Here is a 14,554-nt window from a genome sequence, read left to right as displayed (position 1 = left end):
TATTTATAAATATGTATTTCTCCTCTTGTCAATTTTGATTTCCCCGAGCAGATGACTCTGTACGTTTAAACACTCTGTCCGACTAGTCATAACCATCAAGCACCGGGAGTCGGCCTAGGCACTTCCCAAACATGCATATGAGTGACATGAGTTCGTCATTAATGGAACAAAGTTTCACGGATCAGAATTTTCTACTCGGGTACTTTTGCAATTATTAAGAGCAGAAAATAAATTTATCTCATCTCTATGCTTTTGATTTATTCCGAATAATACTTAGCACCTTGCGTTACTCGGTCCATCCAACGAGCCCCCGGGTGCTAGGAATCGGCCCAAAGGCAACCATCCATTGGCAAACCAAACGGAAAGCATAGGAAGATAGAACTCCATAACTCGATAGGTACTTTTGTACTCAGATTATGTCGCAAGCAATCAAGATAAATATTATGAAAAATATGATATAACATCTGTAGCCCCCGACTCACTACTCAATGGAAGACCAATTGGTGTAGTGAGGCAGAGGAAAAGGAAAAATATCATATAAAGAATAAAATAAATGATGACTTAGCTTTATAATATTCCCCTTGGTGATGGCAGAAGTGGCCAATGTGGGAACAAAGTCGTCCATCAATAACAATGAAGACACCAGTCGGCGGCGACGAAGGCGGTCGACGGTGAAAGCGAAGACGTCCAACAACGGCGGCATAATAGGCCAGCCGTGTAGGCGGAGGCACCACTCGGCGGCGACGGAGGCAGGCCGGCGGTGAGGACGTAGACGTCCAACAACGGCGGCATAATAGGCCAGCCGTGTAGGCGGAGGCACCACTCGGCGGCGACGGAGGCAGGCCGGCGGTGAAGTCGTAGACGCCCAACAGCGGCGGCATAATAGGCCAGCCGTGTAGGCGGAGGCACCACTCGGCGGCGACGGAGGCAGGCCGGCGGTGAAGTCGTAGACGCCCAACAGCGGCGGCATAATAGGCCAGCCGTGTAGGCGGAGGCACCACTCGGCGGCGACGGAGGCACGCCGGCGGTGAAGTCGTAGACGCCCAACAGCGGCGGCATAATAGGCCAGCCGTGTAGGCGGAGGCACCAATCGGCGGTGACGGAGGCAGGCCGGCGGTGAAGTCGTAGACGCCCAACAGCGGCGGCATAATAGGCCAGCCGTGTAGGCGGAGGCACCACTCGGCGGCGACGGAGGCAGGCCGGCGGTGAAGTCGTAGACGCCCAACAGCGGCGGCATAATAGGCCAGCCGTGTAGGCGGAGGCACCAATCGGCGGCGACGGAGGCAGGCCGGCGGTGAAGTCGTAGACGCCCAACAGCGGCGGCATAATAGGCCAGCCGTGTAGGCGGAGGCACCACTCGGCGGCGACGGAGGCAGGCCGGCGGTGAAGTCGTAGACGCCCAACAGCGGCGGCATAATAGGCCAGCCGTGTAGGCGGAGGCACCAATCGGCGGCGACGGAGGCAGGCCGGCGGTGAAGTCGTAGACGCCCAACAGCGGCGGCATAATAGGCCAGCCGTGTAGGCGGAGGCACCAATCGGCGGCGACGGAGGCAGGCCGGCGGTGAAGTCGTAGACGCCCAACAGCGGCGGCATAATAGGCCAGCCGTGTAGGTGGAGGCACCAATCGGCGGCGACGGAGGCAGGCCGGCGGTGAAGATGACGATGCCCATCAACGGTGGTGTGACCAACCGACCGTATAGGCGGGGACACCAGTCGGCGGCGACGGAGGCAGGCCGGCGGTGAAGTCGTAGACGCCCAACAGCGGCGGCATAATAGGCTAGCCGTGTAGGCAGAAACACCAGTCGGCGGCGGCGAAGGCCAGCCGGTCGGCGAAGACGTGGACGCCCATGAACGGTGGTATGACCAACCAACCGTATAGGCGAGGACACCAGTCGGCGGCGACGGAGGCAGGCCGGTGGTGAAGTCGTAGACGCCCAACAGCGGCGGCATAATAGGCCAGCCGTGCAGGCGGAAACACCAGTCGGCGAAGGCCAGCCGGTCGGTGAAGACGTGGACGCCCATGAACGGTGGTGTGACCAACCGACCGTATAGGCGGGGACACCAGTCGGCGGCGACGGAGGCAGGCCGGCGGTGTAGATGACGATGCCCATCAACGGTGGTGTGACCAACCGACCGTATAGGCGGGGACACCAGTCGGCGGCGACGGAGGTAGGCCGGCGGTGTAGATGACGATGCCCATCAACGGTGGTGTGACCAACCGACCGTATAGGCGAGGACACCAGTCGGCGGCGACGGAGGCAGGCCGGCGGTGAAGACGATATCGCCATCAGCAACGGCAGCGGCGCACACCAACCGTGGAGGCGATGAAACCAATCGGCAGCGACGAAGGCGGCCGGCGGTACATGTATAAAATAATAGATCAAATAATAATTAGTGATCTGTGAATTAATTCTAATTTATATAAGAAAATTTAGAACGATAAACCTGGTTTGTGATCCAACTTTGATTCGAGGCCTGTCAATGGATGAACCGTAGCATGCAGCCGTGTCATGCAGCCGTGTAGACATGTAATCGTCGGTAGCACATGCACGGATTAGTTTGGAGACCACTTTGTGCATGTAATAGCTGATTTGTGTATGGATTAATTTCCTTGACCACAGATTTGACCAGGTATATTTAATTTGTATCCTGGACTTTGTGTCTTGCCGTACGTATCCGAGTAGTATTGACTTGGTGATGTACAGGCTCAACCAACGGTGATCTTCGCATGATTTTGGCGGCGGCTGCTTGCTGATTGCTTCAAATCATGCCCTGGTGACGAAACCGACGGACCAACAGATATGGCAGCATTGTAGCGACGGATTTGATCTCACTGACGGAGGTAAAATTGACGGTAACAAGCTGGTTGTAGATCGATTCGATCGGTGATTAATCTCCTGGTTGATTGACCAGATCCAGATAGAATTTTTGGCGACGAAGACCCTGCCCTTTTGTTGAGAGGATCACGGCCAAAGACAAGAGTAGCACCGATGATGCCGGCACAAAGTTCCATCGCACTTCTCGACGGAAAACTCGACGCAGCCCCTACCTGGCGCGCCAACTGTCGAAACATGAATTCGGCAATAATAAAACGGGGTAGCGCACGAGACCTAAAAGTGGATGGATGCAGAGACAAAGGATTTAGACAGGTTCAGGCCCTCTCAATGAGAGGTAATACCCTACTCCTGTTTGGGGATTTGAATCCGCCGGGTGTAGTATAGATCTGACGATCAAGTTGTCTCATGCCCCCTAGAGGGCCTCCTGCCCACCTTATATAGGATGGGGGCAGGATTACAAGATAGAAACCTTAACCAACACGGTATCGGTTTCCTAAATCTACTTTACAATCTTATCAAACCAGGACTTTAGGCCGTTCCATAATATACAGGGAAACGTAATACCCAAGTCATAATCTGTTACATATTTCATATATATAAGTTATCCCCTATAACTAGTCGGATAACCATGCCGTGTGGGTATGGGGTACCCATAATCTCCACAAACTTACAGCCTGCTTCTCATCTCTCTCCTCTTTTCTCCCATCCACCTCAGCATTCAGCCTTCTTATAGCCCACTATTATACTTACTCTTAGTCGTTAGGGATTGCCTTTCTTACTACCATGTGGGCCTGATAATCTTTTGGCCCACACGTTACTTACAAAGGTAATCCGCTCATTAGAGAGTGGTTCAAAGTAAAATATGTAAATACTTTTAGCTTTATTATATAAAATATAGAATTTAGAATAGCGCAAAGACTTCAAAGTGAAACTTTGTTAAAAAATCTTGTCCAAATGGTAATTTAGGGACCCTTTGAAATGGAGGATTAGCAAAGAAATTTTGAAGGATTTTTTTCTAGAGTCCTTTGATTCCATAGGATTCCATTCCTATGGTCAATTCCATATGAAAATAAATAAGAGGTTAGATCTCTTGTGAAACTTTTCTTCGTTGATTGTTGAATGTTTCCTGTGATGCAATCAAAGAGTCCATCTTTTTAGAGTAAATTGCGTTCACGATACACAAACTTGTATGGTGGGTGCAATTAGGTACAATAACTTGTAAATTGCTTATTCCGGTACAATAACTTGGCTAGTTCATACAAAGATGGGCCAAACTAATCCACACAAGTAAAATTGATGTAATATGATACGTACTAGTGTGTAATTATTGTTACACATCAAAATTTTTTACTGACACATATTATTAGTCGCATGATACTTTTAAGATCTAGACCAACGAAAAAGCAAAATAATTAAAAATACCTGATTGTTAAAATACACTTTCGATGAAAGTGTCAGAACATGAACATGAAAATTAAAATTTTCTTTTAGTAGTTAATAGTACATATAAAAATTGTCTTGGTCTTGAACAGATAAATAAACATTAGACGAGTTATATAGATGATCAAATTTTTCCAAAAAATGAAACAAATATTGTACCATGGACATGAAAAATAAACTTTTGCACATTTTTATTTGGATTCGAAATAAGATCTCCAAATCACAGTTATATGTATATGTTGTTATGTCATTAGTGTGCACTAATTTAGAGCAATTTTACTTGTGTGGATCATTTTGGCCCGGTTCACACCAACTAGCCAAGTTATTGTATCAAAGTGAGCAATTTGTAAGTTGTTGTATCTATTTGCACCCACCACACAAGTTCATGTACCGCGGGTGTAATTTACTCATCTTTTTATATATATTTTTTTCTCAATTTTCATAGGATTGGAAAAACATAATACTTCAATTATTACGTTTTTTTCCTATTGTGTTTTTTTTTCGCCGGGAACCTATTGTGTTTTTCTATCGTGCGTTTTAAGGGGGGTCTTACTACACGACAAATGTATGTATTCATCCCAATTTTCAGGCAAACAGTCATTTTCTTCTTCTAGCCAACGTTTTCCGCAGGTACACATAGTCAAAACACCCGATCTGGTTTTTGTTGGCTTAACCAAACGAACAATAGAAAACCAAACCATGTTTCTTCGGCTCCTCACCACCCTAGAACAAAGAACATTACTTTAGTGCAGTACTCCGTATTTCTTAAGGGAGGAATTCAATTAAGAAATACTTAAACAAATGTAACTTAAAGTAATACTATTCGTGATACTTTAAACTACAATATATAATGAAACCAGAGAAATTCAATGCCCATCAAACTTGGGAAAAGAAATACTGCTACGTATACATCAACCTACCAGTTATCACAAATTGAAATTACAATGAGATATACTTATGATCACAATCATACTGCATGCAACAACTTAAGAGACATAAAGTAGATCATTACAGACTACCTATTTCTCTGCACGTGTAAGATTTTACAGTTCGCTCTAGTTGCATATGAAAAAAAAAACAATATATTTTTTTGTGACATGTTTATTGACTTGTTTGGATTAGCAACTTTACAATCTAGATCCAGTGATTCCCCAAGAAAAAAAATATTAAACCTCACACAGAATGATCTAGAGTAATAAGTCGAAACTATATAGAGCAACTATCAGAAGGCAAAAACTAGTCCTTGCATGAAATTATTCATCATCAAAATCATCAAAAAGGTCAGTTTTGTCAGCATGCCTATTGGATTGATTCTGACCAGCCTGCCTCAAGCGACTCCTTTTCTGCCCTTTCTTTCTCTTTGCCTTAGGCTTCTCTTCAAGATCCCTCACCCCACGCCTCTTATACATCTTGAAGCTAACATGTCTCTCCTCCGCCATCTTCCTCACCTTCTCAGTGATCTCAGCAGCAATCTGCCTGTTGTAGAGCTTCTTCAGTCCCTTCATCAGCTTTGCAAATGTGTCGGGCTGCGGCATCAGACCAGCGTCAAGCATGTCCAAGCAATACATGCAGGCCTCCTTGACGTGTTTCTTTGCGTACAGTGCATGAATCCAGATTGTCCATGCGCCAAAATTGAGCTCACAGCCTTTGGTCATAATGCATCCCCAAACATCCTTTGCAAGCTCAAGTTTCTGATCTCTGACCAATGAATTGAGGAGGTCCTTCAGCACCCCATACTGGGGTGCAACAAAGAGTCCCCTCCCAACCATGTCCTTGAAATAACCGCAGGCCTCAACCAGCACGCCTTGGCCAACGAGGCCAGTCACCATGATAGCAAATGTGTCAACCCCGGGACTAAGCTCGTTGGTCTCCATCTCGTTCCACAATGCCACAGCCTGCTTCGTCTCCCCGAGTTTGCAGGCCAACCTGATCACCACATTGTAGATGCTGAGGTCTGGCGGGCACCTGCACTCCCTCATCCTCTCCATCAACTCCAAGCACTCCTCAAGCTGCTCCTTCTTCTCGTGCGCGACGAAGAACCCGAGGTACACGCCGGCGTCCACCCGCAGACCCTCCCTTGCCATGACGTCCAAGAACTCATATCCCTGTGATATCCTACCAGCCTTGCAGAACGCAGTAACCAGAGTGCCATAGGTGACGGAATCCGGTGCACACCCCTTCCTGCGCATTTCCACAAACACCCGCATTGCCTCATCAACCCTCCCCCTGGCGCCAAGCCCCTGCATCAGGGTGGTGTACGACACGGCGTTCGGCGGGCAGCCACGCCGCTCCATCTCCCGGGCCAGCTCGAACGCGTCCTCGAACCGCCCGTCGGCGACGAAGCCGGCGAGGAGGGTGTTGAAGACGACGACGTCCGGGGCGACCTCCGCGGCCTTCATGCGGGCGAGCACGTGCTTGGCCTCGTCGAGCTTGCCCATGCGGCACCACCCGTAGAGCAGCGCGGTGTAGTGGCGGAGCGAGAGCGGGAGCCTGGGCTGGAGCTCCTCGACGAGCTGCTCGGCGACGGCGACATGGCCGGTCTTGGCGAGGGACTCGAGGAGGGAGAGGAAGAGCGAGGGGTGGTCGTGGTTGGGGCGCGCGGAGAGGAGTGAGAGCGCGAAGGGGAGGAGGCGCGGGGGCGGGAGGCGGCGGAGGACGGGGGAGAGGAGGGACGGGGAGAGGAGCTGGGCGGGGAGCGGCGCGAGGAGGGAAGGGGACGGCGCGGAGGAGGCGCGGGAGAAGGACTTGGCGAGGAGCGCGAGGGAGGAAGGGAGCGGCCCCGGCGGCGGCAGCGACGGGGAGCACCAGTGGAAGAAGTGGAGCGCGAGCGCGGAGGCGGCGCCGCAGCGGCGGAGGACGGCGTCGAGGAGGCGCGGCGAGGTCGGGTCGAGGCCCGAGCCGGAGAGCGCGGCGGTGAGCCTCTTGGGGTCGGAGTGGTGGCGGCGGAGGAGGCGGTACGCGAGCTCCGCGGAGGAGGCGAGGGCCGGGTCGGGCGCCGCCGCGGCCACGGCCGCCGTGCATAGGCGGCGGCGCAGCGGAGCGGAGAGGAGGCGCCGCATGGTGGGCTGGACTGTGGCAGTGTGGCGCAACTGCGCAAGCCCAGAATGCTTGCCCGGTTCATTTTTCTTTTCTTTTTGGTTCATTTTTTATTTTTCTTTTTCGTGGCAACATGATTATAGGAACAACTTAGTACCAGATTTAATATATTCTATTACTATAAATCAGATTCATTTTTTATGGGAAGATTCATTTTTTATAGGACGGAGGGAGTACTCTCCACGTATCAGAGTATGATCATACGGTGTCATTTCGAAAGTGACATGTTGGTTTATGGCTAGATTGCACTCACAATTTCAGTCTGATACTGCGATCTGCTGTGCAGAATCAACAGGGTCAGCTGTAACAAACCGAATTCATATCCATGCATCATTTAACGCATATAGATGATAGGCAGCACCGGTTTGAGCTAACCACAGCTCTAATGCACAACAGAGTAACTGAGTAAGTCGTAATAAACATTGTTTTTCTGCTATAATATTATGGGCTACTTATTATTTTCTATCAGATCTTCACTCTACTTTCTACTAATAAAAAATAAACCAGCAGGTGTACACAACAAAAATGCTCACCCGCAGTCCAGATTTTGCACCCCAAATTAGTGGCTAAGCACAAATGAGCAATTTCCTTTTGCACCTTTGTCGACAATATCCTAGTCTACATCAGGGCCGTGTGCTCCCAAAAAAAAAAACTCGCAAATAAAAACTTGTGCTTACAGGCTATCAACAGATACAGCCGAACCTAACAGATCATCCACTTGATTGCAAGGCCTGCTGATACTGTCTTCATTGATCCTTTCAATCTTCCCAATGAGCTCCAGTGAAGCTACATATTCACATTCAACTTGCATCATTTTTTCTCTCCAGTTTTATTGCTTCGTATGATTTGACAACCTCCTTAAACCTCTCTTCTGCAGCCTCTGCACAACATAAGATGTTCATGGTATTCGTGGATACATAACAACACGATACATATATATGACGAATCAAGAAAAAAAAAGCATGGAGTTGTTAGCCACCTCTATTATCTTGATTTTGATCAGGGTGAACCTCCATTGCTTTTGTTCTAAAAGCATTCTGCAGCAAGTAAATTCCTGACGTTAGATACTCAGCTACATATCACACACAGCAAACATGGTAAATATACCAAACAACAAATTCGGTCTGCAGATCTAGAACAACAAATCCCTACTAGATTTTTGGGGCTATCTTCTCTTGAAAAAGGAAATGAGAAAAATTTCAATTTCTTTCATGAACCGGATGGTCTTTGGCCATTCCCTTTATAACCAGATATTCCCAAAAAGCCACTTAATACATTCATATACAATAGGAAAGAACATAAAATATGAAATATTTGATTGGTGGAATCAAAGATCACGTAAGAATTATTGAAAAACACGGTTAGAGAGTTGTTCCATCGTAGGAAAATTGGGGACGGCACAATGCAAAATCCTCAACATCCATACAAATTAACAGGGTATGATTTCTGGATAGCTAGCTGAAGGATTTTTAGTTAGCTTGGATATTTGATAAGTGATATGGTAAAACAAAAATAAATAATCACAAACATAATGTTTCCATTTCTTTGCTAGTAAGAAAAGGCATGAAAACTCTTGAATCAGAAAGAGCAAAAGAGTTTAGCACAACAAAGGGGATGTAAAAAAGAGGTAGTTGAAAGCATAAAGAAAGCTGGAACAGGCGGTAGGCTTCCATCCAGGATCAGAAAGGAGGTAATTAAACCATCAGAGGAAATGCCACTATCATGTCAGCTGAGACAAGTTAAAACATACTACAGTACAAGTCTGGAGGAACAATAGCATGACAGACAGATATTCGAATACAATACCTTGACTTCTGCGTCGGTGTATGGTGTTGTCCGTGACCTACAAAGGAGGACATGGCTTGTTAGGACAAATTGGTATATCTGTAGCACATCCTACTATTGTGAAGGTTATTCTCAAACAAAGGCAGTTGAGGGAAGGGAAAAAAATGGGGATAAAAGCATCATTGTGTTTAATCAAATGAAATCGACATCATAGTTTATTTGTTCCTTTCCATCAAGAACTATGAGTATCAACAGTTAGATTGCAAAAAAAAACTTTTAGAAATGCAATAGGAAATTTCTTATGTACTACTGAATGCGTAAAGAAAAGGGATAAACATCGCAGCACCAGTATACAGCATATAAGATTTCCAAGATTATCTTTTAAACTCATAATAGACTTGTCTGTACATCAAAATATCCTAGTTCACTGAGCTCAGATAGCCTTGATGTCTGTCCTGACAAAGGATTATCCTTTTCTTTAAGGATCAACAATCCTCATTTCACTACTGATTATAGTGTGCTACGTGTGCTTCCGTCACTTCTTATAAAGGCTTCTAGTGTACTACTTTGGATACCAACTAATTGACAACTTGTTTTATTATCAATAGCAGAAATGTTTCACCAGATAACCAGAATTGGTAAAAAAACTATGAAACTAACATGAATATACAGAACAATATAGCAATGCCAATTTGACCTTGATTATATAGCAAAAAATAGCAATGAGAAACTGGTCCCATAATAGAACCTCTCGCATGCCAGATGACTGCAAGATGCTAATGAAAGCTTCCTACTACCAAAGGACCACTTTAGGGATTTCAGGTAATATAGAGCTGGGTTCATAAAATGGTAGTATTGAAGCAAAGCAGGCTTGTTCTATTTTTAGAAGACGTAATAGCCAGATTCAAACAAAAACACAAGAACTCAGTGCAAAAAAAGGAATGACCATCTGACTAGTGTATTAGCCAGATTATACCATACACAAGGAAGTCCATGGGTCAATACTACATGAAATGTTTAACAGAGCCTTCTAATCCAAAATACTAAACCTTCAGCTCCACTATATTACAACATGTGTCTGAGGCTCTTAGCAATTTAGATTGATTTGAGAAACTTCAGAGTACCATAAACCACAGATCACTTAATACTGAGTATGGCAGTAAAATATATCTGTACCATGAAATGAGTATATTAACAGATGAACAGAAGTATGCAGCTAGAGACTTAAACAAATACCTATTGAGACCAAGGACTGTATAGTGATGTGACATAGAATACACCCTAGGTCCTGCAGGAGTATATGTCCGCCTATTTTTATGTTCCGAGTGTGATGTATCTGTCTGCCAGTACCAGTCGTCCCGTGGGACATAATTATATCCACCTGGAGGGCCATTCTCCCTCCAAGCTTCATAACTTCTCCTAAACTTGTTCCTCTCTCTGTTGAAAACACTTTGCATGTGTCTTATTCTTTGCTGCAAAAAAGCAAATAAAAAGTGAACATACTGAAGGGAAATGGGAAAAGGACCTGAGAAGATGTTGAATTGAGACATTTAAGGGATGAAATAGGAATCATTTGTTCCTCGTGAATGTGTATAACTTTAATTAAAACATAGCTCACGATAATTTCTAAACCTTAACAGCAGCAGTTACAATGTATAGGCAGCATTCATATAATGTCCGACTTCCAAATTCAAAGTCCAAAGATAAATGAATGTCTTGGAATATAAAGAAGTTAAAAGGATTATGCATTATTTAAAACTTACAACTCTCTCTTGTTCCTCCTCATATTCCTGTTGCATACGTTGGTAATATCTTCTCCTAGCATCCTCACTGAAACTTCCACGGTTAGAGCTGTTACTTGCATTCCTCCAAGATGTTGTCTGCATCTTATTGAACTTTTGAAAGGGAGACATAAAAGGAACATATAAGTAAATGATGGAAAGAATCAAAATACAGACAAGTATAAGCATACAGCGGAGACATAGGATGATAAATCAGTCATCTGTTATTGGCTAGCTTCCTGACTACACAGCATTTTTGTTGGGATAACAATATAACCAAAGGGATTCCGACATATAGCAGGGAGACTGAGAAATAATCAAATAATAATTGAATGCAATAGCAAGAAAAGAGTTTGTTCCTACGCAAATCCATTGTTGGAGTAGAACTGACGAGGGAGAGAGGATTGACAGGAATCTTACCCTACTGGTCTATCATAATAATGCTCGTCTATGGGGTAGACACATTAAATTTGTTATTGCCGAACTGTACTACATTTGAGCAAACAATCTATTACTCCCAAACATCCAAAAATGTAAGTCATATTCAATACTATTATGAAAGCATTTGGCAAGACAAATTCAATACTATTTATTAAAGCTAACCTATATATTTTTCCATGTATTAATGGTCGAACTCTCATTTTGGGACTGAGGGAGTAACTACCGACTATTAGATGTAAAAAAAACCCTATATGGTGTTTTAACCTAAAAAGAATGTTCCACCCCACAACACAGATCATGTCTCTATACTGTACAAGGCTCAAACCATAAAGTTTTGGGGGCTTCGCTTCAATTCATTCTGCTTGAATAGAACAATCCTGATTAGATAAGGAGCTGGAACAGGACATTTAGTTTGGGATGTCTACATTTCTCTACTACTTAAAAAGTGGAGATGCCCATCTCCTCCCCTCCGCACCCCCACCGAGAGGAGCGTGCCCCATACATACCCCCCCCCCCACCCCCTCCACGCGCGTAACGCAGCCACAATCCAAACCCATTGCCAATCATATGGGCCAATGAATCAATGTCCGCATGGACATATTATTAGTTCAAAGAAAAGCAACAGTTTGCATTTGACCAATCAACAAACAGATAGATGCTAACTTGGATACCTGACTGTAGACCCAATCAACACTTCTGCGAACTTGAGCAACCTGAAAATTACATGGTAAGAAGAAACAGAAAGGTCAAGCACAGGTGATCTTTGCAACTTGTAAGTCGTAACAATAGCTTACAACAAGGGTTTGTTTCCAGCAAAAACAATAACCGTATATCACAGTTGAACGGAGATGCGAAAGGATTTCCAATAATAGCAACAATCCTTAGCAACCCACCTCGCAAACATGAGGATGGGAGTAAGTACCTGCCTAGCACAAGGTTTACCCATCTGCAGTGCTCGTGCAATCTTAAGATAGCATTTAGGACCTTGGGGCTTTGGTCAGCAAAGAGACATATGAAGCCAAGAGCATTACTACTAATAACAGGTTTAAAGAGCCACATGCTTCGTTGCCACAAGGAGCTGCATAAGAACCACTAAATCCTTGCAGAGGCTAGGAATGTTCTCAGTGCAGTTGTATCACCTTGATATAATTGACCGGGTTCAATAAAAACTTGCATTATCTTTAAAAAGAAGCACTGAAGGTGCCACTACCTTGGGCATGAAACGATGCAAACAGCCTAATTGGAGCATTTGACGCCGAATTGCAGATACAGGAGCAAATTTCATCAAAGCAACAACTAAATGGAAACAGTCATGTCATCACGGAAGGCGTGAAACTAAACAAGAAAGCTAGTAAGCTGGGCACTTGAAACAGGACTGTATTCGTATTGAATCAATCAACCAGGTCATCGACTATCAATCAACACAAAAGTAACAGACTAACAGAGAAGAGGGGATGCTCTGCTCACCGCGAAGGTGGCGGTGGTGGCGCCGATGAGGCCGAAGATGAGGATCCCCCACGCCTTGGACGGCCGCCGCTCCTGCTCCGTCCGCCCTCCGCCGCCACCGCGGCCGGCGCGGTCGTCCTCCCGCGAGGCCATCTCCCTCTCCCACCACGGTGCTCGCGGCCCCTTATCTCACGCGATTCGAGCTCGACGGCTAGGCGCGTGGGAGGCCAAGCTCATGCTTCCCCTCGGCCGAATTCCCCCCGCCCCTACGTCTCCGCTTCGATTCCCCTCGCGTGGCGTCCGCTGCGGTTGGTTGGTTGGTCGGTCGGAGCGGCGCCGCGCGGGGTGAGGAGGATGATTCGGAGTTGGATTGCTGGGCGGCGCGGCGCGGCGAGGAGGGGAGGGGAGGTGGAGGTGGAGCCGCGCGTGGAGGCAGGAGGCGGCCGGGGACGGGAGGGAACCGCGGGTCGTCGTGCGTCGGGGAGGCGCCAACCGAGTGGCCGACCGTGGCCGTGGCCGTGGCGTGGCACGGGGTGAAAAAATCGTGGCGTTTCTTCGGTAAGGTTCGATCGGCGGCACGGTGACGACGTCGGGATATCTATTCTGTAGACTGTAGCATAGAGATCGGACGGATATGTGTCGTGATAGCGAAGCCGTAAGCGAAACTAGTTTCTATTCAAAATGTGCTCGAAGGTCGCGTGTATGAATTCTACCTCATCACTTATACAATATGGAAACGCAAGTACTATTCGTAGATAAGCTCTAGATGTAACTAAATCTTACTTTGTCTGTTTCAAAATATAAGTATTTTTAGAATAGTGTCAAGTCAAACTTTCTAAATTTTAACTACTTCATCCATTTCACAATATAAAACTTTTTAGCATTAACATCTAAATAAATTTGGGCAATGCTAGAAAGTCTTATATTGTGAAACGGACGGAGGGAGTACTAATAGCAAAAAATTTAAAAAGATTAATCATGTATCATTAAACGAACCATCATAATATATAACTCTTTTTATTTAAAACATCTTACTTTTGTAGATTTGTAGATACTGTTAGTCAAAGTAGCATAAAAAAACCATATCGATAAACAAATGTTTATATTTTGGAGCGGAGGGAGTAGTAGAGGGACAGCAATAAAAACTTTTTTGTAATCATTGTATTTTGAGTAAGATCTTCCAGATCTTCTACTTAAGAAAGCCCACCTGGTTTTAGATGATTATATTAATTTTTAGATATCATAAGTAAATATATATCCTGACATCACTGTACTTCAAGAAAACATGATTTTAAATAGACCATATTCACCATTTGATAGCTTTTAGAAACTTCCTAGCTCTATTAATTTATGGCCGTCCAAGTTAAACGGTACTTTCAAACACAAGAATTTCTCTTCACAATATATTTTGTTTGGAAAGTAGAATCTTATTGGGTTTACGATGAGTTCACTCTATAACCCAACCACTAATAACTATTTTATATGATTTGTTTTAGTCAGTTTAAGCTGTCGTCTTTCTCGTTCGGATTCATCGAAAAAAACAAGGAGAACGTTGTGACTGACAAATGACAAGCAGGTAAAACATGAAGCAAATGGTGAGCCCTTCCTTGTTGCATCCGTCTTCTACTCCTCTAATGTATCATATTGCTCACAAGTAAAAAAAAACGTCGAATACATTCACAATTACCATCGATTATCACTATAGCGCTCCATTTCTCGTGCGACAAG

General features: G+C 45.3%; 2 protein-coding genes across 2 annotated transcripts; both read right to left on the bottom strand.

Moving 5' to 3' along the window:
* Window positions 1-5,341: 5,341 nt before the first annotated feature.
* On the bottom strand, window positions 5,342-7,378 carry LOC4333980 (pentatricopeptide repeat-containing protein At3g49730). Its single transcript, XM_015773374.3, has one exon. It carries the CDS (start codon window positions 7,334-7,336, stop codon window positions 5,531-5,533), a length of 1,806 nt encoding a protein of 601 aa, XP_015628860.3. The 5' UTR covers window positions 7,337-7,378; the 3' UTR covers window positions 5,342-5,530.
* A 359-nt stretch (window positions 7,379-7,737) lies between these two features.
* Window positions 7,738-13,393, bottom strand: LOC4333979 (uncharacterized). Its single transcript, XM_015772302.3, has 7 exons — window positions 12,848-13,393; window positions 12,052-12,093; window positions 10,922-11,053; window positions 10,395-10,630; window positions 9,180-9,216; window positions 8,353-8,410; window positions 7,738-8,253 (listed from the first exon to the last, which is right to left on the bottom strand). The coding sequence occupies exons 1-7, from the start codon at window positions 12,977-12,979 to the stop codon at window positions 8,174-8,176; spliced, it is 717 nt and encodes a 238-aa protein (XP_015627788.1). The 5' UTR covers window positions 12,980-13,393; the 3' UTR covers window positions 7,738-8,173.
* Window positions 13,394-14,554: the final 1,161 nt, after the last annotated feature.

The sequence above is a fragment of the Oryza sativa genome, chromosome 3 (assembly GCF_034140825.1).
Source record: "Oryza sativa Japonica Group chromosome 3, ASM3414082v1".
Classification (NCBI taxonomy): Eukaryota; Viridiplantae; Streptophyta; class Magnoliopsida; order Poales; family Poaceae; genus Oryza; species Oryza sativa.
Note: the sequence above shows the minus strand (reverse complement) of the source record. Positions and strands in the feature narration are given on the sequence as shown.